General features: G+C 40.5%; 1 protein-coding gene across 9 annotated transcripts in view; it reads left to right on the plus strand.

Annotated features, from left to right (window-relative positions):
• Positions 1-23,617, plus strand: part of LOC119179235 (BAI1-associated protein 3-like) — a 558,733-nt gene extending 535,116 nt beyond the window's left edge. For all 9 annotated transcript variants that reach the window (XM_075869133.1, XM_075869128.1, XM_075869129.1 and 6 more), the window contains 2 exons: positions 2,195-2,391; positions 6,026-23,617. In XM_075869133.1, coding sequence (XP_075725248.1) covers positions 2,195-2,391; positions 6,026-6,111 — 283 coding nt within the window. In that variant the 3' untranslated portion in view covers positions 6,112-23,617. The remainder of the gene's footprint in view (positions 1-2,194; positions 2,392-6,025) is intronic.

Here is a 23,617-nt window from a genome sequence, read left to right on the forward strand (position 1 = left end):
TAATCAACCTTGCATTCTTTTCTTGTGGCATCGCCATGGTCCTTGCACTTCCCAGTCATAATCAAAGTGCACGCTATCGGCATGTTATAGCCTTCTACTTAGAAAATTGGCAGAAGCCAACCTTCAAGAAAGTAATCACGAGGATGCTAGGTGACGATCATATTGGTGTGGCAGAATTAGTGCCCAAGCACACGATATTTTCTTATAATGCATGGCACGCTGTTACATTTGTCTATGCCAAGGACACACATGAAAACCACATGGACATGCAAGGAGACGTACTAATTTGAAGTGGTTCAGCGCATATTGATCGAGACAGGACAAAATGAAGGGGGGACACAGGTGCCAACTTTCAACATAAGATTTATTTGAATCCGCATCGTAGATATTTACACATTGAACTGAAACTGACATATGCGCAGATACAGTTTCATGGAGAAAAAGACTAGTCCTTCTTTAGGCTCGTGTGCTCAGATTTGGGTGCACGTTAAAGAACCTCAAGTAGTCGAAATTTCTGGAGCCCTTCACTACGGCGTATTCCATAATCATATGGTTTTGGGACGTTAAACTCTACGTATCATCATCATCACTAGTTTTTTCTTTATCAGAGATAGTGACAGTGTACTAGCAAAATCGTCACCAAGCGTATGAATAGTTGCCAATTGCACGTTCAATTGAGTGGTTTTGGTCAAGGTGCCTACAGACAGTTGAACATCTATAAAAGCCTGGAATGTACTTACAAGACATAAGAACACACGAATTACGTATCTTCTTTCATATTTCTCTGTTTCACTAGCCTTGATTTCTAACCATCTGTCTCAGACTTTTGTGCTTCTCTGTAGTTTGCAAAGGCTGTACAACTTTCTTGCACAAGCAGGCCTATGCATAAAATAGACTAATTTATGATGGGTTCGAATACACAGCACTTCGTTCATCGATGGTAGGCATATTTGGCATATAACTTGATACACGGGCAGGTATTTCATGGTGTAAAAAATTTCATTAGCGGCTTTGTCGAAATAGCTCTAAATGTGATGGCAGGTACAAGAGATGTGACATCAGGTGGCTGGTAGTATAGAGTAACAAAATATGGGCAAAAAAACGGAAGCACTCTCTAGGACGGTAGTAACATAAAAGGATCAGTAAAAATAGAAAATTTGATGGCATAGCGTGTAGTCCAGTTGTGCAGAAAAGCGGTTATTAGAAATCGTAAGAATAGTTGTTCATTGAGCAGTGAATACGGCCGTAGCAGAAAGAGATGAAGATGATGTGTAGGTAGGCTGCACTCGCATGCAGAAGGTTTTTGATTCAGCTGTAACGATTTGTAGGGCTCAAATTTCTCGACATTTTTTTTTTATCCTTTGCAAGCCCACAGCTATTCTCAAGTTCACCAATAGGACGCACGTGTTGAAAAATACTTGTACTGTTTGAAACTAGATTTTGTGTGAATTCAGTTTTTCAAGAAACACTAGATTCCATAAACGAGAGCTAACTGACAATGATGCCAAGGAAAGTATCGGGGTTGTTATTGGAAGTAATTAGACTGTGAATGTGAATAAAAAAAGTGGACGAAAAGATAACTTGTTGCGGGCATGGACTGAGTGTGCGACCTTCAAATTACTTTTCGATGTAGGCAAAAATGTTTGAGGCCTGAGTGATTAAATTTAAGTGCACGTTAAAGAACCTCAAGTGGTTGAAATTGCCGGAGAGCTCCTTGATGACATCTCTTATAATCATGCCATAATTTAGGGACAGTAAAACCCGTATTATTAATATTATTATTATTAATATTGAATAACGCAGCTTTTACTCTACCAAGAGCCCCTGTAGCTGAGGTGCTAGAGCGTGGGATGCATTATTTGTAGGTCACAGGTTCGACCCCTGCAAGCGACAAAATATTTTTCGTTCACTTTTCTTTGTTCACATTCACATTAAAAATACCAATAATGACATCCATATACTTTAATTTCTTTTCATCATTGTCTGTTACTTCTTGTTAATATTCTGTCTAAGAAAAAACGAGCCCTCAAGTTTTCACCACATTTATAACCGCTAAACTGTTTTGACCAACGTTACCACGAAGTGGTGTTTTGTAGATGTTGTGCCACTAAGATCAGTCGAGCTTCTCGCGTGGCTTTTGAAAAAGATTACGGTAACTCTTTTTCTTTATTTCTTCGCTTTAATTTGGTTACAGCTCTGTGGGCCAGGAAAGGTGCCGCCAAGCGGTGGCCATACTGAGCTTCACGGTGATGGACCACGACATGATGACCAGGAACGACTTCGAAGGCGAAGCCTTCTATGCGCTGGCTGCGGTGGCGGGTGTCGAGGACTCCGTACCCATCGCCCCTTCGCAGCCTGTCGACTTGCCACTACTGCAGCCAAAGGAGAAAAGTGAGTGTTAAGCTGCTCACCAGCGATTTGTATCATGCCGAACATTGCGTGAAGATGCATACCGGCCTCGGTGGTGACAGCAAGAGCTTTAGTAACCACAGGAAAAAGTTCGAGACATTAATAGAAAAATATTCGGGAAACATAAAATACAGGAATCACCTTTGAAGGAAAATTACCGCTGCTGCTTGCACAGTTCGATTTTTACCTTTTATACATGTGGAATGCAGGCCACTAGTTTATGTGTTATTATTGCTTGAGAGTAACGGTGGTGGCAGATCGCTTTGTGGCCTCTGTTGTAGACCATTATTGGTTCCTATTTTCTCGAGAACAATTAGTTTCTTCCGTCAAGCATTGTACACATGCTCACATTCTCATATCTTTAATTTACATGGTCAATTTATGGCAATATTAGAATAAACTGAGTGTGCGAGATGGGTCCTTTTTTTTATGCAAAAGTGAGAAACACATGCAGGGAAAAGCAAGCGTCAGGATTAGAGAGTGCAGGGTATTGCAACTTATGAAGTTGGATGGAAAACCGATTTCAAACCTGGTGCACATTGCAGTTTTGTCATCTACGGCGTGGTAAAAAGGTACTGTGGTATGTATACAATCAATGGCCGGTACCCAAGGGCTTATAGAAAGGTGCTATATTGCCTCGATTATGGCAATATAAACTTTTAACGCATCTCACTTTATATGTCTAACGAAATTCGTGGTCTTAAGACTTGGGTTTTTCAGAGCCATATACTAGTTCTTTGGGTTCTTTTTGGCGTTTAAACATTTCTGAAAAAAAAAAAAACTGCACCTGTCTATGCTTTATTCCCTACTCGTTCATTTTTTTTTGCATAAAATGTCATTGACAATTAAATACTTGCCACTATCCCACCTTGCGAATGTGAATGTTCAGCGTGTAGTAAGTGTCATACACGCTGGAGAGGGGGGGGATCCTATGTGCAAATACATTAGAGTAATGGCGATAACCACTTTGTGGCCAATCTCGTAGACCTTGATTGGTTGTGCAACTATTTTCGCTATACAAATTGATTCCTTGGTTTATTTCGTCGAGCATTCTGTATAGGGGGCTCTTCTTGTATCTTTAATTTTCGTGCTCTATCCATGGCAGTCTCAGAATGGACTGAATGAACTTTGAGGGCGCCGGCAGGGCCCAAGAGCTCCTGGCTGACTCCTAGGCGCGAGATCCATACCATTAAAGCTGCCGTATTTTCAAAATAAAATTTTTTTCGTCCTCTTCTATTTTATATATGAAAGCGGGAAACACCTGTGGGAGAAGGAATGGCTGTTAGACATCAATGGAAGCTCTCTCATGATGGGCTAACAGCTGGTAGTGCCAGTGAGCATGTGAAGTGCAAATTAGTGAAAGCCATTGTTTACAGTGCCTTACTGTCTTCATATGGCTTTGATGCTTGTTTTGTGGTTCTCATTAAATGAATGCCCTTCGTCAAGTCTCAAACGAGGAACGAGGGGTCGTATTTGTTGACGCGGCTTCCTACGCCAATGGGAAAGCGTTTGTGGCAGTGGTAGTCGATGGGGCTGGCCATGTCGTCAACTCAGCGACGGTCAGGACGAAAGACCCAATCATTGCGGAACAAGTGGCCTTCGCCTTAGCACTCAAGATGGATAACATTGAAGTCGTCTACAGTGATTCCATGGCAGCACTACGGGCGTTCGCCAAGGGGACGGTCTGTGAACAAACGCTGAAAATACTGCAAGGCAAGAACATAACACATCATCTTCTGAGTTGGTTCCCAGCTCACCTTGGACAAATCAACGATTCCCCTCCCAATCTCAACGAAGCAGCACACGAGGCGGCGCGAGAACTCTCCAACCGCGCCTCCCCGGGGATGCGTTCTACCGGTGAAGGGGATAACCGGGAAATTCTTACAACATATAACGAGCTCACTAAACATTTCTACCTGTCTAGAAGGATTTTCCCTCCACCTCACAAAAATCTAACCCGGCCCCAAGCACTTACATTAAGGCTTTTGCAAACGCGGATGTACCCTACTTTGAAAATGTTACACATCATGTACCCTGACCTATACCCAAGTAATCTTTGTCCACATTGTGGGGAAATAGCTTCATTAGAACACATGCTCTGGCAGTGCACCAAATTCGCTCATTTATCGCACATCACCTCTGCCAGATGGGAGGCGGCAATCCGCAGCTCGTCCTTGGCAGATCAGCTCTGGGCTGTCCACCAAGCCCGCGAGGCGGCTGAGGAGCTTGGCATCTCAGTCCCCACGTGGGAGCTGCCCGCAACACAGTGATCTGTGTTTCGGAGGACCAAATAAAAGTTTATCCAATCCAATCCAATTAAATGAATGCCGAGCTTTGTGCTATATGCCTGATTGCAAATAAGAAACGTGACAATATGTCATTTGCCTTCGCTTGTTTAAGTACGCCTGATCTCGAAGCTTCAAGAGATTTGGGGCTGGCAACCCATCTTCAGCAATGCAGGGCTGAATGATGCCTCTGTTTTCTTGCTTGTCTCTTGTCCACTTTGCCTTGAATATTGAACTCCAACTGCAGAGCGTGATAGCATAAATGGGTCCCGAGCATATCGCCTCATCACGTACATGGTAATCTGGCATCGGTTATCAGTGAATTCCTCAATCTTAACATCACAATGCTTTATTTTGTGAATCAACAAAGGGCCCAGTCTGTAACACAGCACGTGAACTTATGCTCACTTTGTTGATTCTTTTGTTGCTGCTGATGATTAAATGCATCGGAGTGCTTTGTAATGGGTGGGCCTTTAAAGCGCCCTGTTCGTTTCGCAATTCACGTGTTTTGACACATGGTGAAATTCAACGCTTCCACCAAACAATATTTCATGCGTTAAGGAGACTCCTCTATCTACATGATAATCATATTGCGTTTATTTCCGGAAAAGGTTCAAGCAGTGGTGTGGGTCAGTGCCCGCACACCTGCTTGCCACGAAAAAAGCCTAGCTGCTATTCTCACTCGCACCAAGGATTTTTATTATTTACCTCTCTTGTATCTTTCTGACCATTTTTGATTTGTGCTCCAAAATTTTCCAACCAAGGAGAGTTTAACAGCTCCATTGTAACAGGAGTTTGTGTTTTCGATAGTTGCGCAGTGATATCGAACTCTAAAGGCCTGACTAACGCATTAGTTGCAGCACGTCAGCGCTTGGCTTTCCGACGCATCACCGCGCCTTCTCCCTGTGGAGGGAGAAGGTGCGTGGTTATGTGAAACTGCGCGCCCTTTCTTTCCGGAGAGGCGCAGCGCTTCGTCAAAAACCCAGGTGCTGACGCGCTACAACGCGTCTGTGTGGTCAGGCATTGATACAAGAATAACAACGTGCTAAAGTTAAGCTGAACATCGTGAAATACGAAGCCTGGACAAAAGATGTATGTACAAAGAAAAAAATAAGGTGAAAAAAAATTATAAAGAAGACGTGAACTAAACACTGTTCGCGTTTCGAAATGTAATGAAAAATCCACACGAGTTCCAGTCTACAAATTGACCTTGTACATTGTCCTAAGTTTTCAAAAGCTTCTTTTGTTCTAAATGAAAATATATGTTTTGTGGTGGAAGTAGAGATGAGTAACTATGTATACTAATGCGTGGTCGCTTCATCTCGTCACAGACGAGATTATGTGTGCACTGGAGAGCCGGGCGTGGGACAAGGATGCCCTGGAATTCGTGAGGCAGCAGAAGAAGAAGAAGTCCTGAGTGGGGCTCCAGCGACGCCACACGCTCGGCGCCCCCTCTCGCCAAACCAGCACTCCTCGCCGCCGCACCAAGTGCCATCACCTCCTCTCTTGCCTCGCCCCGCCGCCTTTCACTGTGTCCGCTCACGACTCGTCGGGCTGCGTGCCATTCATGCGACTGGGGTGACTTTGTCCGAACGACCGAAATGTGCTGAGTTGCGAGAAAAGTCTGAAAGCAGGGGAGTTCAAGCGTTTTTGAGATCGTCTACCCTGGGGATGCCTTTGTAGGCCTAACGTTAGGTTTAGCGTTAAGCCTAGCGAGAGCTACATCTTAGACAAGTTGGAAATCCAACCATTCAGTGTGATTGCACTACAAAAAAAAGTTATGTTTTGCAGAGAATACAACACACCCGGCAGAACACAAGATACGCTTGGTGTGTCTTCTGCGGTCCGTGTTTCTTCCTATTTTTTGCACATTTGTACTGAATTAGGCCTATCATCAGATATTTTGTTTAAGCTCTGCTTTAGCCAAGGAAGGTATGGTACCTCCTTTGCGGAATGCTAAGCCTAACGTTAAGTCTGATAGCTATTCAACTGTAGGCCCTTTGTTAATCGTATAGTTATTTTGAGGAATTATGTCAGCAACTAGACTTAATGCGAAGCCTCCTGTTAGGGCTAGCTTTAGCTGCGCGTTGAACTTGGAATTGGCTCTATCGTTGGGGCTCAAGCCAGGCCAAGAGCTTAGGCCTTTCTCGCCTGCGCTGCTGCATAGACGATCGTCTGTTTTGACTTGCTACAACTACAAAATTACTCATTTGGGGTGACTGCTAGTTCGGATGAAGCAGAGAATATAATGAGTTTTACTGTTGCAGCATTCGCTATGTGTTTAGGTTAATATTACATCGTGAAAGTACGTAAGCATTTGGAATGCCTTTACTCCACTGTACGTACTTGTCGGACCACAAATGACGATTGAATCAAAGGCCCGGTGCTTTTGAGCCAACTTGAACGTGTGAGTTGGCTCATAGCCCTCTTTAATGACACTTTTCGTCTGCTTTCTATGGGCGCTTTTTGGCCAATGGTAATTATTTTTTTAGAGTAATCATCTTCCAACTTTTGAGCTGCATGTGGCAATCGAGTAACTTCTTTTGAGCCCTGTTGCAGTTGAACGACTGCTACTTTGTAAATAGCGTGATATCAGCGACTTAAATTGATGTGTGTGTACAGGAGTCGCCAACAGCGAAACAGGGCGCTAACATACGCTTCGCTTCATCAGCAGCTATGCTGTTCCGGTAGTTTGAAGACTGCTATACTTTTATTATTGTTCTTTTCTAGTCGTCCTTTCAATGCTTTCATGACGTCACTTCTTAAGATCTAGTGAACCACACGGAACCAATTGTGTTGATGTAAATGTGATCCCTTAGTTTTCTCAAAAAATTTGCGGCATAATACAATCGAAATGCAATCTCTTAAAGTTATCAAAGTTTTACAGTTTGACTGACTATTGTAACAAGTCATGAGCCTTGTTACAATATGTGTTTGTAATGAACAGTTTTATAATGAGTCACCATTATTCGTTTCATATATAAATGCGTTTTTTAATATCCCTGAATTTTGTGGCTTAACTACTGTGTATATGAAAAATTTGGAAAATTCTAGTCATGGAAAGGTAAGCAGGGCATCTCATGAGAATAAACTGTTGAATTGACAGAGTCAGCATTGTGCTAAAAATAATATTGGCCTAAAAATGACGTGACTAAGGTATGTCGTCCTTATGAACATGACATGCATTTTTCAATACAATTTATCTCAGCTTGCAGCACTTAACAATTGTGATGTATCAAGTGCATCTATTTCCTTCCCTTCGTGGGTGTTTATTCCTCCTAAACTCATTCAGTTGAAGGAGTTTGTTCAAGTCATCCATTTGCTAAACCACATATGCTACACAGTCGTAAATTAATGGTTTTCGCAAGGATGCTCTTCGTATCAATTTGTATTTGTTTACAATCTGCGAATTCACATATCCTCACTTCTCCCATATACTATATCAATTTTATCTTTGTTGATGTACAAGCATCATTATTCTAGTGATGAACTGGAGATTAGTTTGATAATATTGCTTGATCTGACACATGCATATCATGAAGCTAACCGTGTGAAGGTCGCAATGACATTTGCTGTCCAGTGTTACATGCTGATTTGAGTGCAACATAATGTGTGAAAACACAAGCAAACGGAAGCATTAATGACATTTTCGGAAGTTACCGTTCAAATCACACCAAGCACCATTAATGATAGTTATTGAATGCTTATAACTTTAAATGTGTAGCCTGAAAGTGTGGAAGAGAGGTTGCTGTAAAAGTATTAGAGATATGTAAAGGCGATGAAGCAAAAAAAATCAAAGTTGTGTCGTCATTACTGCGACTTCTTAAATTTGCAGTTGAATATATGCAAGTGGCTTCATCATACTACATATACTCACCTTTAGAGCTAGTATGCTTCATAACATCAACAAAAAAGGATAAAAGGTAAAAAAGAGCCTCAAAGAGAGAATGGTAGAGAAAGAAATGTAGTGAAGTTGACCAGTCCGGGAAAACTGCTTTGCCAAAAAAAGAACGTCGCCTAGTTAAAGATGCTGTGGGGATGAAATACAAGATGAAATAGGTCACAAGAGCTTCATGAGTTTCAGTACAACTATGTAGAAAGTCGTTAAGGTGTCGTCTTAGCTAAATGATAAATTCGGGATATTTTAACAACCTTGGCATGCCTCTTGAAGTGGTGTGCACACTGTCGCACGAAAAGCACACTGTGCCAATGTTTATGTGCTTATCGACATGTTGCTTTTTTATTATGAGTGATATAACGACTTTTTTACAATCTTGTGACCTACAGAGATGACTTACTCTTCAGTTAGTTTATATTTGCACAATTAACAATGAGACACGTGGCGTTACATTGAACTTGATTGTTTTCGTGAAGGTTTAAGTCCATATCAATTCTTCTTCTAAGATTGCTTGAGAAAGAACAGGGAGCCAATGAGATTGTTGTATATTGATAGATGTATTCTACAAACATGTAATTATGGCACCGCATGGGAGCCCCTTTCCGAGAGTTTAGAATAGTTGTGCTTTTGACGCCACTACTACTCAGCCAAGAAACATGGTCCACTTTGTATGATTCAGTAGGCTAGAAAAATGATCCAGTGAGAGCCCATATTACCCATTTGAACCCTATTTCGAGGTGTTCATGCTGCAGAGATGCAATTCAGCCTCTATGTACATGCTTAAGATCATTATTCCCAACACACTAGCTTAGAAATGCGAGGTAAAAAGACCCTGTTTAATCTTTTTTTGATGATAGCTTTAGAACTGTATCTGTGACAGTTTAACTCGCGCTGGGCTCCGTAACTGATGGTTACCTTTTTGCTTACCCGAGGGGCTCAAGTTTCACAAAACTGTGGTCACTGTTGTCGTAGGTTGATCACATCCCTTGACTCCGTCGCAACGCTCGACTTGCGTGCGGCTGCCATTCGGCATGTCGAGCAGGGATATTAATTTGCTCTTTGTAAATACAGCGTCTGCCTGATCTCTCCTGTACATAGTGAAGTGCAAGCGAAAAGTTGTTGATGCTGAACCATTGTGTCCACTTAATATACAAGGGCCGCCTTTTCTCTTCCGCTCTCATACCGCAATTGTAGGTGACTGGTATGAGCTACACCAATTGTACTTAACATAGGGCAACCTTTTATTGCATAATATTCATCACTGACACTTTAAGAGGTATTAAACTGATGCGAGTGTTATTAGTTTATGGGGTTTAGTTCGGCGGGCCCCTGTTTACAAATGAAGTGCTCCTAGCACTTCTGCGGGTTGCAGTGACACAGCTGCGTTAATGCTTCGGCAGCTGCAATGTACATTTCGACAGCACCTCATCTAGGAGGATGCCTTCGGTGTTCGTCACAAAACGTGTTGTCAGTGCTGGTCGTAGTGTTTGACAGAAATTTTTCACCTTCCCCTCAGTTCCACTGGATACGGTAGTTGGCGATGATTGTGGTTTTCGCTTGAAACACCGATGCGTGCATGGACACACTACCCCCCACGACAGTAGACTACGTCACGGTGATAGGGCAGTAGCTCGCGCCATGTTTTTGCAACCGGCCACAACTAATGATGGGACGACCCCAGTGAGTGAACGGGTGACACTGCAAGCATATTATAGGACATTAACTGCTTCCCAACATATCGTATGGAGCACCTTGAAAGCAATGCGAATTTCAAAATCATGATTGCAGGTAGTGTCTCCATTTCCTGTCTACATTAGATACTTACCAAATCACGACTGCTCCCGTACATATCGATGAACACCAAACTCTTTCGACACTAGGTGGTATCATTGACACGCATAGGATTGAACAAGCTTGAACATATCGAAGAAAATTTAGATAAAATCTATACCTTGTATTTTAGAAAACGTGCCCGCATCTGTGAAGATATTCCAAACGGGGTTAAGTACTGTTTTCTGAAGTGAAAATTTTTATGTAATCACTGTGTGCTCCTGCTTCTTGATCGCCTGCATTGTTGGAAGTTAAAAACTACATAAATTTCAATAATATGCTATATGAATAGGTTTCATAGACGTGGATTCTGCTGAGCTTCTCAGAAAAAAGTCGAAACCTCACTGCTTTTATCTATTATTGGTAAAGCATGTGATTGATAATTCAAAGCGACCAGAACAATAAAATTGGCATTGCTTTAGAAAACTGAATACTGAACCAAACATATCATAAGAAAACATTGGGCCAGGGAGAACTGTCTTGCTAATAGTATTTGTATTCAGCCCTTTTTTTTGGCACAGATCTAAAATTGGTATGTTGGAAGCCATAAATCTTTGATGTTCCGTGAAATATTGAAAACGAGACGTGTGTGGGTAAGTAAAAAAAAAAAACATTAAAACTTGCAGCAGATGTGCATTGAAAGATCGATTCCATGTACTCTTTATACCTTATCACAAGGAGCCATATGTTAGTGTAAACAAACATCAGAACAACTTCATGAAAATGTGAAAGTGCTGATTAGCAGAATATAAAATTGAATCTCGTTAATTCAAACTCAGAGGAACATCTGAATTTTGTTTGAATTATCAAGAAGTTTGAATTATCAGAAGTTCTCAGATAGATTACTCTGGGTGAAGTGACACCACATGCTATGATTAGGCATTGATTTTATCACAATCAAAAATTTTTCAAGTGTATTTAAGTCTTAACTGCATGCAGCGAACAGAAAGCCGAGGTGTAAAGTCCACAAGTTTATTGGCCATTTACTTCTTATCAGACTTTTTAAAGCAATCTTGAATTTACAACTGCTTCATTGCTATATGTGCCTTCAGCACAAAGCTCTCTATAGCAGTCGAGAAGCATCACAGTTTACCATGCGTGTGCTTCGTTTCAAACATTTGTTTACTTGCACAGCCTTTTTCTTTGAAGGCCTCAGGGGCTTATGTTTTATTTTAAGACAGCTAAGGTTACATAAGCTCACAATTATTGAAATAGTAGTGGGAAAGCAGGAGATAATTTCTGGCACAGACCGGCAAAATGTATCATTTAACCGAATGAAGGAGTTTGAATTATGAGGCTTTTAAATACATTGAAAGAATGGAGGGCCAACCAAAAAATTGAATTTCGTGTGAATTAACCGAAAGTATGTATTATCAGAGTTTGAATTATCGCGAGTCTACTGTATTTGGCATTACACAATATTCGGAGCGTAATAAAATAACTGGGACAGTCGTTTCAAAAAAAAAAAAAAAATGGGGAACCCAAGTTCTGAATCTACTTTACTCAAAGTAGCTAATCCTGTGCTCATGGTTATGGTCTAGAAATATTCAGAACTTCTTTTTACGCAGTGACACTAAGCAAAAAAATCAAGACAGGGGACAAGTGATGCAAAGACGCAACACTCACTTGTATCTTTAATCCCTTGTCACTCATCTTGTATTTGCATTTATTACTATTATTATTGATAACAATGGCAATAAGCCATATTAAGATACACTTTAGCCTAGCCAAACATATCGCTGGGCCAGAGTGCTTACACGACCTAGACATCAATTGCGTTTGGTAACACTGCTACAGATTTGTGTCACTGAGATGAAAAGGTTGTATTATCACCACTGTGCTGTGATGAGAATGGCATAGTTGAAGGTGGTGTTAACTTGGGCTCCTTTTATCTGTATTTGTAACAGCGTATGACAATAACGATAAGTTGTTACCAAAATCAGTTCATGTGGTCCAGAAGCCTGGTTTAGTTATGCTCATGCATCTGTGTAACTGCAGACCCAAAGTAAAATAGCAAGAAATCGAAGTAAGCTATCTATACCTCCTGGAAGATGAAAACAGAATTTGCCATCAGCACAAAAGAAATCGCTGTTATGATCCTGTATGTGCATCCAATCGCTGATGTACTAAGGCAGCGAGTTATTTCTCTTGCCTGCGGAAGACATTTTGCACTGTAGAAATACAAGCAACAGATGTTCTGTAGAATGCGTGTCATTACAAAAGAGAGGTGAAGTCTTGGAGCGCATGTTCGTCGGACTGCAGAAAAAAGTTGTGATAGCAGGCACCGGGCTATCACTACAGAAGTATCTTTGGATTAACGCTAGAAATCTGTTGTAACACCACAAAGGCATGTTCACACAATGTAGACAGAACAGAGCTTCATGTGAGGTTAGTACAACCGCATGTCATGTTCCGAAATACATCAGTTTTAAGTTGTCGCAGTATCTCCTGTTTTCAGGGGAGATACTCTGAAGTTGTTACTGGCAGGCGCTTAGGACCGAAAAAGGAAAGGGGGAGGGTTATGGAAGATGCGTACCCGGAAGTTATGTGACAAACCAGAAGTTGCATAACAGAAGTGAGGTGTAGCCCAGAAGTCGCTTGAGGGGCAGCGGGGAGTGATGTCAAAAGGCAGAAGACTTATCACGAAGCCCTGGCGGACAATCTATAACCACCATATTTCTTATGGTGCCATTCCACAAGAAGTTTTCTTATGTCACGGCACTCTACAGGCCACGCGGGTTTAGAGTGGAGGGATGCGGTCAGCCATACTGTTGTTACCATAGCTAAGCTCCCTCCAACACCACGCGATTCGAATACTTTTTTTTGTTTTTGTGCATAGGGTGGGTAGCCGTGTGTCTCTGTCACTCGCGTCATTTTTCTGCGCTTTGTACGCCGCGTCCCACGTAGGGGAGTTATCTAAGTGTCCATTCCCAAGTTGTACACAGACCCGTCCTCGCGACATCTTCAGCCAGACGCATAAACATGTTCATGGCGGCTTGGCGGTGCACTGCTGTCATAAATGGGGTGGCAACTAGCCATTCTCAGTGTATGTAAAATATTAATTTTTCAGATAAGTGAAATAAGACGACGCCCCAGCCCATCTTGCTGAATACCCTGTTCGATGAACAGTGATTTCCCAAGTAATGAATCTCGAATCTGTGATGTAACCCCCATTGTGTCAACTAAATATACCTAACCTCCTGTTTTAAATTTGTGCAATCACCTAATATGGTGTTGAGTGTAGAATGCAGTGCTGCTGGTGAACTGCGCATGTAAAAAAAAACTAAGAAGAATAAGCAAGTACTGCTCTGTCATGGCGTGCTTCGTAATAAAACTTCATGTAGCTCGTCCAACCCAAATTAACGCAGGATGAAATTGTCATTCACCTGCTTTAGGCATGAAACCATAAGGAAATGCTGACTGATTTCTGAGAAAAGAAGTTTATTAGCCGAGAGAACACTTGTTTGTGTCCACGCTAATTCTGGAAGGTTGTGAATAACACTACCTTTTTCATGAGTAAATACTTTCCCATCATATGAATTGCAGTAAAGATGATTTGCTACAGGACTTATTTTTAACTTACATAAGCCCACGTGAAGCACTACAGAAGAGCCTTTTAAGCTGACTGATAATAACCGTTATTTGGCGCCTCAAAGATTTACAATGAACTGGCGCAAAAGAGTTAAGGTATGGCTGCCTAAAGTTTCTTTGGAAGTAAAATAAGAGTACCCAACTCATAAACAGGCTAGTAGCATGCATTAATTGCGATTCATAAACTAAAATGTATGAGGTTAAAATCATAATGTGAATATAACATGTGGACACAGGGTTTGCTGCTTTTACGGCAGCAGCGCACCGCCTTAAGCCAGGAGAGGTGGATTAAGGAAACTCAGCATTTCTAAAGTTCGTCCATCAAAAAATGCAGTGCCCATTGGTGTAATTTTTCAGCTTTTTTTTTTTTTCCAGCCAATTTTTAAGTTTAATATGCAAAATAACGTATGTTCCACTTTCCAAAAGCTTTGGCCGAGCCGGGGTACTTGAATGAACTTGTAATAATACTTCCATGGCTCTTAACGAGGTTAGAGATGACAAAAATCAAACAATGCTCAAGATGTAGAGTTGAGTTGATTGTAATAATTATTGTGTGTTGAAGATTTTTCACTATCACTGATTAGTTAGCAAGTTTGTTGCATTTGGAAAGCCCACCAGATTGATTAGTTTTGCTGGTTACCATAGTTACCGAATATAGACCCTTTAACTGTTTACAAACACAGACTCTTGTTTCATCTGCCGATGTGCCGGAATAGTATACGTGGGCAAGAAGTGCGTTAGAAAATAGCCCGCTGATTTTCTACACTTTCCTTTCGTCATTTGGCAAAATATATTCAAATAAATGTTCTTTTGAGCTACACAAAAGCTACAAGAGATCGCCTTGAACATTACACACATTATTTTCAATCTGAAAAACTGATGAAAGACTTTCCTTACTATTTAAAAAACGTGAAAACGACTTTTCAGTTTCCACGTTACGAGTTGGTAAATGAAATGTTTTTTTTGTGCACTACGCTTGCAATTTTGAAACCGTCTAAAATAACAAATAATGTCCATGGTTGGCAGAGGTAGCGCCAAACGTACTTCTATTAGAGCTAGAAGTAGAAACGGCTTTAAATAATTTATGCCATGATTACTGCAGAGATGGTTACTTTTGATTTGCAAAAATAGTGCGTGTATAACTTTTCGTGCTTTTGCAGCGATGAAATGTGTGGTTTGAATGCTATTAGAACAGCACAATAGCTAAAGAGTTAGCCTCCACTTGTCGAAAGACTGTGCTAGCTGAAAAAAAAAAAAAGCAGAATGATATGCTGAAAAGCATTTCAATTAAAAAATTGTTCAGACTGGGAACAATGTACCCTATTCCCGCGAGACGCCTTAGCACTTGAGTTACGTACTTGTATCTTAGCTATGTTGACAAACTTTAAGTAATTGAAAGATACATGTTGTGATATAGCCAAGATTGAGCATCCAAAAATGCTACTTGGTCATCAGTCTGCATTGATCTGCGTAGGTCTTCTTTCTTTTCTAACGAAACAGTCAGAAGGGCGAGTCGTTTGTATGCTTGAATAGTGAAAATTACTCAGTAATCAGGTCACCGTTCAGGCAATATAAAGAAGAAACGCCGAGTTTCCTGTTCACAAGTTTTGGCATGCAGTGTCAATGATGCCTGTCTTGCTTTTTGATGAACCAAGTTTGGTGTCGGGCCAAGGACTGTCAGGACATGGTCTTTGCCCGCAACCAATGTAAGAATGATGTGACGAAATAATATTTATTTGAAATAACAGTAACACAGATTATCTAAAATTGTTCTAACAAGTCCGAAAGTAGAATGGAGGTGACAACTGCAAAAATGTAAAATTCATGAACACTTTGGAGCCTAATAATAATAACTGGAAATGACGCATTGGAGATATCTGCTGACATAACCGACTTATAACTGCATGAATTTCGGTTCCCGGAAAGGAATTGTCTTGGAACATAACAAAAGTTGACAATGTTTATAATGGCCAGGTATGTTTGCAAGCTGATCGAGAATTTCCAACTTATGAAAGCTTTCCCAGCGGCGTCTAGAATGAGATTTTTCGGCTGACGGTAAAGCGCTACCGCAGTGCTTCTTCATAGCATTGCATAAAGTTCGAATGCTAAAAGCCTGTTTTAGGCAAACAATATCAAGACATGCATCAGTGGCACTCTATGCGAGCCGCCCGTTTGAATTTTAGGTATAGTGTGTCGTGTTTCACTGAGATCGTCGTCAGAGCACTCAACTTGTACACAAACTGCATGTCAAAGAGCGCTACGCTCCGGGGACGTGCTACCAGATGAAGCTTGTACTTCGGGGAAATGGTATACGTCCAGTGAGTAATCAGTAGCTTTATTTTTCTTTTACTTAATGGGGATGGTGTTTCTTTATAAAAACACTGCTTGAGGGAGATCTCTGCAAAGTTCACGCTCAAGGGAGTTTGTATTGCTCAGTAACGAGATTGTATTTATGTGAATTATATCCTCAGTTACAGCCGTCATGTCAGGCTTCATTTACCTACCCAATGATGTTCCAAGATGTTCAAACTAACAGATGACATTTTTGGCGGGACTTCTTATTCGCACTGATCCTTATGTTTCTATTAGAGTAAAAGCCCTACCTGGGACATTATAGGTGGATATTTGTTTCCTGTTTTGTCCATTCACTTGATAATAACGTGACCAAAATTCAGTGGTATTTCAAAAACGTGGAGATGTTTATGACATTTTGCACCTTTACATTGATTACTGAAAAAACAAGCATATTATATGCCAATTCAGTTAATTTTCTTTCTTTTCCAATTGCATTTTATAATTGTACAGAGTGCTTAACTTAAGCTGTTGTGTCCAAGCAGCACAGCACTTTTTGTCAACTTGAATGGGCAAAAATAAACACGAATGTGAATTTAAACCGCACCCTATTCTTTGCAAAGATGGCTTTCTTGCCTAAGCAAGAACATTTTACAGTCATGCAGAGATTTGGCCTAACTGAGTTTGTTGAATGTGTAATTAGCACCATTTAGCGTAACACTACTATAGTCTATTGCAAAGTCTACCACTACAATGTGCAATTGGGATCATGTGCGTTTAATAACAAAATTACTTCTCATGCCTCTAAATTTTCAATAAGTTCTTTGAGTAGTTAACTTTAATTGACTGACAGGGTAAGATTTGCGGAGATTTCCCTGGATTCTTCCCATCTATGCACTCCCCATTGCTTTCGGAAAAAAGGCTGCCTTGAGAAAGGCAGCCCGTCATGCCTTGGGAAAGCTTGTGGGCTTTGCTGAACACATCACGTGTATTCTGCTGTCCTAGATTTAGATACGTCGATCTCTGTGTAACACCGCTATAGTGTAGGGCGAGTGACACCAAGACCTTTGCGGAGGTTTATTATTTTCTTTGTGTAATTCGTAATAACCCACAGTTGTTGTCACTATCCTTTAAGACACCAACTACAACTACAGAAGACAAAGCACTTCTACTTGCAGAGCTGAAATCAAAATGTTGAAAGCATCTGCAATACGGTTGAGAGCTGCACTACTGAAAGTTATGAAAGACTCCGTAAGTATCCAAACGATGTCCGTGCAGTCAACACGTTACGGAATGCTGTTCCAGCGTTGAGTAATTTATACAGAGGCGAACTTCCAGCTCGAAGCGTTCAACCAAAGCATGCATTGTTAACATTGGCCCATAAATGCAGTAATCCTTGTGCGTGTGTTCAGAGGAGTTGCTCCGCGATAGTTTTTCTTGCTAAAACATAACACAAGAAAGTTTGTCTGTATTTCTAGGTTTCCTCCGATGTTTGCGACAGTTGCATTGTTTCAGTTTGAAAGTAAAACAGTGTTGCTGGCATGCGATATAGGATAGCCAGAAGTATCATATTTTATTTTTACTCAAGAAGTGTAACACTTGATTGAAATTGTTGCTTATTAACAACGCTGTTTAAAAACCCATATAACCTGGTGTTGTGTTCGAGGCACTACAACTGCACCAGTGTGAATCAGCTATTCGTGGTGTTAAGTCGATTGCTTATGCATCGACCCTAACAAAAGACTGTTTAGAACAAATCATTATACACAGTTGTTGCTGTTGAACCAGTCTTCAAAGTATGTAGCATTGTGGCCCACTAAAAGAAAGTTAAAAAAAGAGTTTATAAAGCTTGTAGCTCATAGCTTCCTGATGTGCAGTCGAGTGCAGTGCACATTGCATGAATATGTGTCACATTGTAGTTTACATAATTATTACCGGTATGCTCTATGAAACATGAACTTGCGGGCTTCGAAGTACATATCTGAAACTTGGCGAAATCGTCCATATCAGGAAAATAAAAATAGAGGCTGATCCTAATGAACACGTTCTAGGCATGCAATACAACGAAAACACTAGCAAAAATTGATTGGTTAAGAACAGTGCTATGTGTAAGTGTACCTTGTTTTAAATTATATTCAAGTGATTGAAGATTTGGTTCATTTCTACAATACAACCACTATTTCGGTGACAGGGATGAAACATGCGAATTTGACCGAAATTATTCACCTCTAGCTCACGTTTCACAGCAGAAGCTGCCATGAGATCACAGCTCGGGTCATGCGTAGTTGTCCGCCGCCACCACCGCCACCGGTGTCTGTAACCACATCGTTCGATATTAGAAAAAAAAACTTCACCAATGAAACAGTGGTGCTTAAACCCAGTTCGGCTGCATGCCAATTAGAAAAGGAAAACTTCACCAATGAAACAGTGGGGCTAAGTTAGCCTTCGATATTAGAAAAAAAAACTTCACCAGTGAAACAGTGGTGCTTAAACCCAGTTCGGCTGCATGCCAATTAGAAAAGAAAAACTTCACCAATGAAACAGTGGGGCTAAGTTAGCCTTAGCTAAGTTATGCCGGTGCTTGTAACTTGTTGTCAAACTTGCCTTAGGCAGGCTTGACCTAGCACCTATGACACAGTGGGGCTCTAACCCGGGTTCGCTAGGTGCGAGCCCAGTATTCTACCACTGAGCTACACCGGTGTTTGTGACTTGTTGTCAAACTTGCCTTAGGTAGGCTTAATGGCGGAAAGCAATCGTGATAATACGACATACAGGCCGTTTTAAAACAGCAAAAGAACAACCAGTCATCACACAATGCGAATAGCATAACAAGTGGGTCGTCCAATGCTCCTACCCATCACAAAAGCTTGTCCTTGTTTCCCTGTTAACTGTGGCGCATACCCACTTCAGCCACAATTCGTCATCGTCATCAGCCACTGCTTGAACAATTAGCACAAAATTCTTTGCAAGTGTTTAGCGGATACCACGCTTCTCAGAAGAATGACGAAAAGTAGCATAGGGAATGCCTGCCTACTACCCAAATAAGTTTAATAATAATTACCTAATGGGTATCAAGTAAGTGTGCTTGCAGTCGTTACCCAATGATTGTTTAGAAAAGGCTCTGAAAGGCTGCTCTTCTAGCTTTCGCTGTGACTGAAGCCTGCCGTTTTTTAAGAGTGACTAGGTTTAACTTATTAAGAAGTCTACATTGTAGTATTGTATTTCGTGATAAAACTATTCACAAAAAAGGACCATTTGTTTGTGGTAAGGGTGCCTGGCAACCTACACATGGCGAGAAATTGTGCTTATAAAAATGGTAGCTCTTAGAGCTGCTCAGAGCGCTCTGATATTTTTTTTTAATTTAGAAATTTTACACTGTTGTAAGTGAGCTGTTACGGCAATGTTTGACTTAGTGCTTTTAAAGGAAAGCATGATACGCTGTTCTAATTTTGCATAATATTTTTTTTCAAGTTTTAACGTATGCATTCACTAGTGCAGTACATTCTTTACGCTAATCTGTTTTTTTGGTACCTCAGCTACTTCAAGCACATTGGCCCCGTTTTGGTAAACAGTTTATGTTTTCAAATTTACTTAATTTTTGTCGTAAGCGATGAAGGTACACATTGTGAAATAATATTCTGTTTTTTTTTTTTCAGCCGGGATTACATAATTATAGGTGTTGATCACTGGAGCACTTATTAACAGAATAGATTCCTAAGTGGATAAAAAAGTCACGCACGATACTAATGTTGCAGGATTTCTATGCTCTTTACCTGTTTTTTTTGTTGTTGTGGTTCAGCATTCTTCTTTCTTGGGCTGTTTTGCTTCTATGATTTAACACCTGTATAAAGCTGTGCAATGTGCGGCTATGAACATGAAAAGAAAGAAACGTGCCGCTGGTTTTGGTAAAAAATTACTATTGTTCTTCCCAATAGCCATGTGAGAGGTTCACTGTGCACTCTACTTTGTTTATTAATGGCACCTTAGACACGACAAATGCCAAAGCGTACAAGAAAACACTGTTGCACGAGCTTTCGAAAAACGCCTTGTCGGTGTTGTAAGCATATCAGTTTTCTTTGAAGAGACCAGTGAAGTGTTTTAGAGGTGTTTCCAGCATATTTCTGAGAGGAAGTTGAGGAATTTTCATGCCAATACTGTTATTGTTTCGTGTTATTTCCTCAAACACAAGTGGCAGCTTATGACCGCATTGTCGTTCATTGTGTGTTTGCAACAAAAATTTGATCGAGTACGGTCTACCTTGCAGTGATGAAGCTGTACGTAGTTATCCCTAACTAGCGAAACGTTATTGCAGTCATCCCCAACGGCTTCTCCCTTTTTGATAGGTGCAGTTTTAAGGCCACTTTTTTAGTTCGCCTAAAAAAAAATATCTGTGCGTATCAACTATCGCAGTCTTCGGGGAGACTATCGCCAATCTTCTTTGATGCGCAATTGGTGTGCATTTTGGAGGACCACCTATCTTTGTCTATATTTGCCAATTTTTCATAATTATAGGTGGCTTATATGCTTCAGTTCTTGATTCACGTCTTGTCGAATGAGTGACAGAGTTTAAAGCATTTATCCGGCAAGATCTAACACACCTGTGATCACACGATTTACTTCTCGATGCTTTAGTGCGGTGTTACTTACCAGAGGAGTACTGGCGCTGTTTAACCAACTATCTTATTCAATTTCTGCACGTTGTGTATTTTGCTTGCTATCTTTATAATCGTTTTGTAATTTACAGTGTGGCTGGTAAATGAAAGGGATTGCATGAATAGGTGTTATTTATTCTGATTGCTTGCTTCTTTGTCAAAATGTGTGCTATTTTTTATGTGGAATTACGATGCGTGTTGTCTTTTGATGTTGGTGTTGATGGGCAGTATGTTGGCAAAGGAAATACAGAGTGTATTGTACAAGATGTTTAATTGTACGCTTACCACATCTTCTCAGTTGAGGAGCCATTGCACGCAGTAGGTTTTTATTCGCTGTTGATTGTACTAACAGATTTTATGTTAAAAGTAATGAACATGTACTGATGTCGCAAAAGCTATTTTCTATGAAGAGTCGATCTGATTAGAATAGTCACAACAGCTTCCCAGATAACCTTGTAAGGTTGAGGTTTCAATCTAATCACTTCAACATTGAAAACACTTGATGTTTCATTGATTGAATAGTGAAGAATAATCACACTTAGCACAATGATTGATTAGAAGCGAGGCTGCACCAGTGCATATTCTGCACTTGATATGTTCAGCTAAATTTGGCAGTGTGCGTAGAAACATATTTTTCAAATTTATGTGAAATTTATGTCCCAAAGCAGGGCTTAATGTTGAAACAGAGCGGTGTGGTAAGTGAATCACTCGGAATTCATCTTAGCTGTGGGTGCACCATAACTCACCTGTTTTTATGCGTTATCATGATATATGTGCACATTGCCGGTGTCTTGCACAATCGCCAATGCCGAGCACAATATATGATGCTTCATTGTCTCTGTCTCGATTGTTTCGTCGTAACCTCTAATGTTGGTGGTATAAAGTATCACTTTCTTTGCTACCTGTAGGCATCGGATCTTCAATCACCAATCAATGGCCTATTCTGTGACATATCTCTGGTATTGTTGCCATTGTTGGGACGCTTGATTCCTGGACACACCGCTGATGCTACCTTTCACAAACATTGCTTATTGTATCTGCTGACACTGCTGTGACATTCAGTTTAGTCACAAATGCAACATTAAGAAAGTGTCCAATTTAGAGCAAAGCGTCCAGTTTATTCTTTTATGACAGTGCTTCAAGTTTCTCTCTCTCTCTCTCTCTATATATATATATATACATGAATGCATGTGTTTGTTGTATTACAGCACACTAGAATCTCAAAAAAAAAAGTTGCCAAAATAACCGGCTGCCTAAATTTTCCCAAGCATGCTTAGGGTATGTGTTCGAGATCTTTCGCTTCAAACATTTTTTTTTCAACAGTTGACTTTTGTATGTATTTCTACCAGATGTATTTTTATGTATACATTAGGCTATGGTTAAGTGGTATTTATTGTTAGGGTTGGCGATTTGATGAGCTCTTTTACAAGTTAGCCTCACAGTGGCGCACAGGGCCTGTCTATTTTTCAGAATCACTAGCAACATTTTAGCCATTGACAGGCTAAAGACATTGTAATTTGTAAGTTTAACAGTGGCATCAAGTTATTTATTTACCTGGTGCATCAAGAGCTCTCTCAGAAATAAAAGCAAAAAAAACTTGGGAAGCGAGGGTTTTATTAACATAGAGTTTTGTTTATTTGCAGCGTGTAATTGTAGTTATCGACACTCAATGCCTCACATGTTGTTTCATAAGTGACACAAGTGTCTGTTGTAGTGATAAACACTCGGGATTAGTTCAGAATTACAATGACAGGCAGCTATTGACGTGCTGCTACTTCAGGCCCAATCAATCGCTCTAAAAGTTTCCCCAGACCATTTGCCATGTGAGAAACTGGTGATTACCTATTGAGTAAGGACAATTCACATTCACAGTAATACCGCAAAGGAAATAAAATATGCACTGACAACTAAATAAGCACATGGTTTGAAACATACAATGAAGCACTTCTTGTGCTGGCAGCAGAGAAACAAAGTGGAACTCGAGGAAGGCGACTGCAATTATTCCTTTGCATCTTGATTTTCGTGGACGTTGTCATTCATGAAGGCGTAAATTTTTCATGATTTGTACTTTTTTTGGGGTCACAGTGCTGTGTCCACTGATTGCTGCACGAAGGTCCGATGCCATCACCTCCTTCACGGGTTAGTCACTTGACGAACCCACTTCATGTCATTCCCGTGTGTAATTTTCGCACTTTTGTGAGAAAAAAAAAAAAAAAAACAGTGACCAGCGTCGTTCGCGAAGCTTTCCAAGCTAAACTGTGGCCCGCTCATAGACGTGCCGAAGGTATTTTCTATACGACGAATTCTTCTCACCGTCTCTCCTTGCTATACCACAACCAAATCACTACACCTATTTTACTACGACCCACTTTACGGTGCTGAAACAAAAACTATGGGATGAAAAAAGAAATTTTTGCTGTTCTGCCACACAAATACACACGCACACTTAGCATATCTGTATAAACACTACACCGTGATTGGGGAGATATGTGATTGCTTTATCCGTATTGCGTCATATCGTGAGTGCTTGTATCTACACGCCATCATATTATGATAAATATATATACATACGATTATATTATTATTATGTATACACGTGGTCATGGTCAATGATCACCAGTTTACTGAAAAATGATGTAATAAAGGCACCTCTTTGATTA

Source organism: Rhipicephalus microplus, chromosome 7 (assembly GCF_043290135.1).
Source record: "Rhipicephalus microplus isolate Deutch F79 chromosome 7, USDA_Rmic, whole genome shotgun sequence".
NCBI lineage: Eukaryota > Metazoa > Arthropoda > Arachnida > Ixodida > Ixodidae > Rhipicephalus > Rhipicephalus microplus.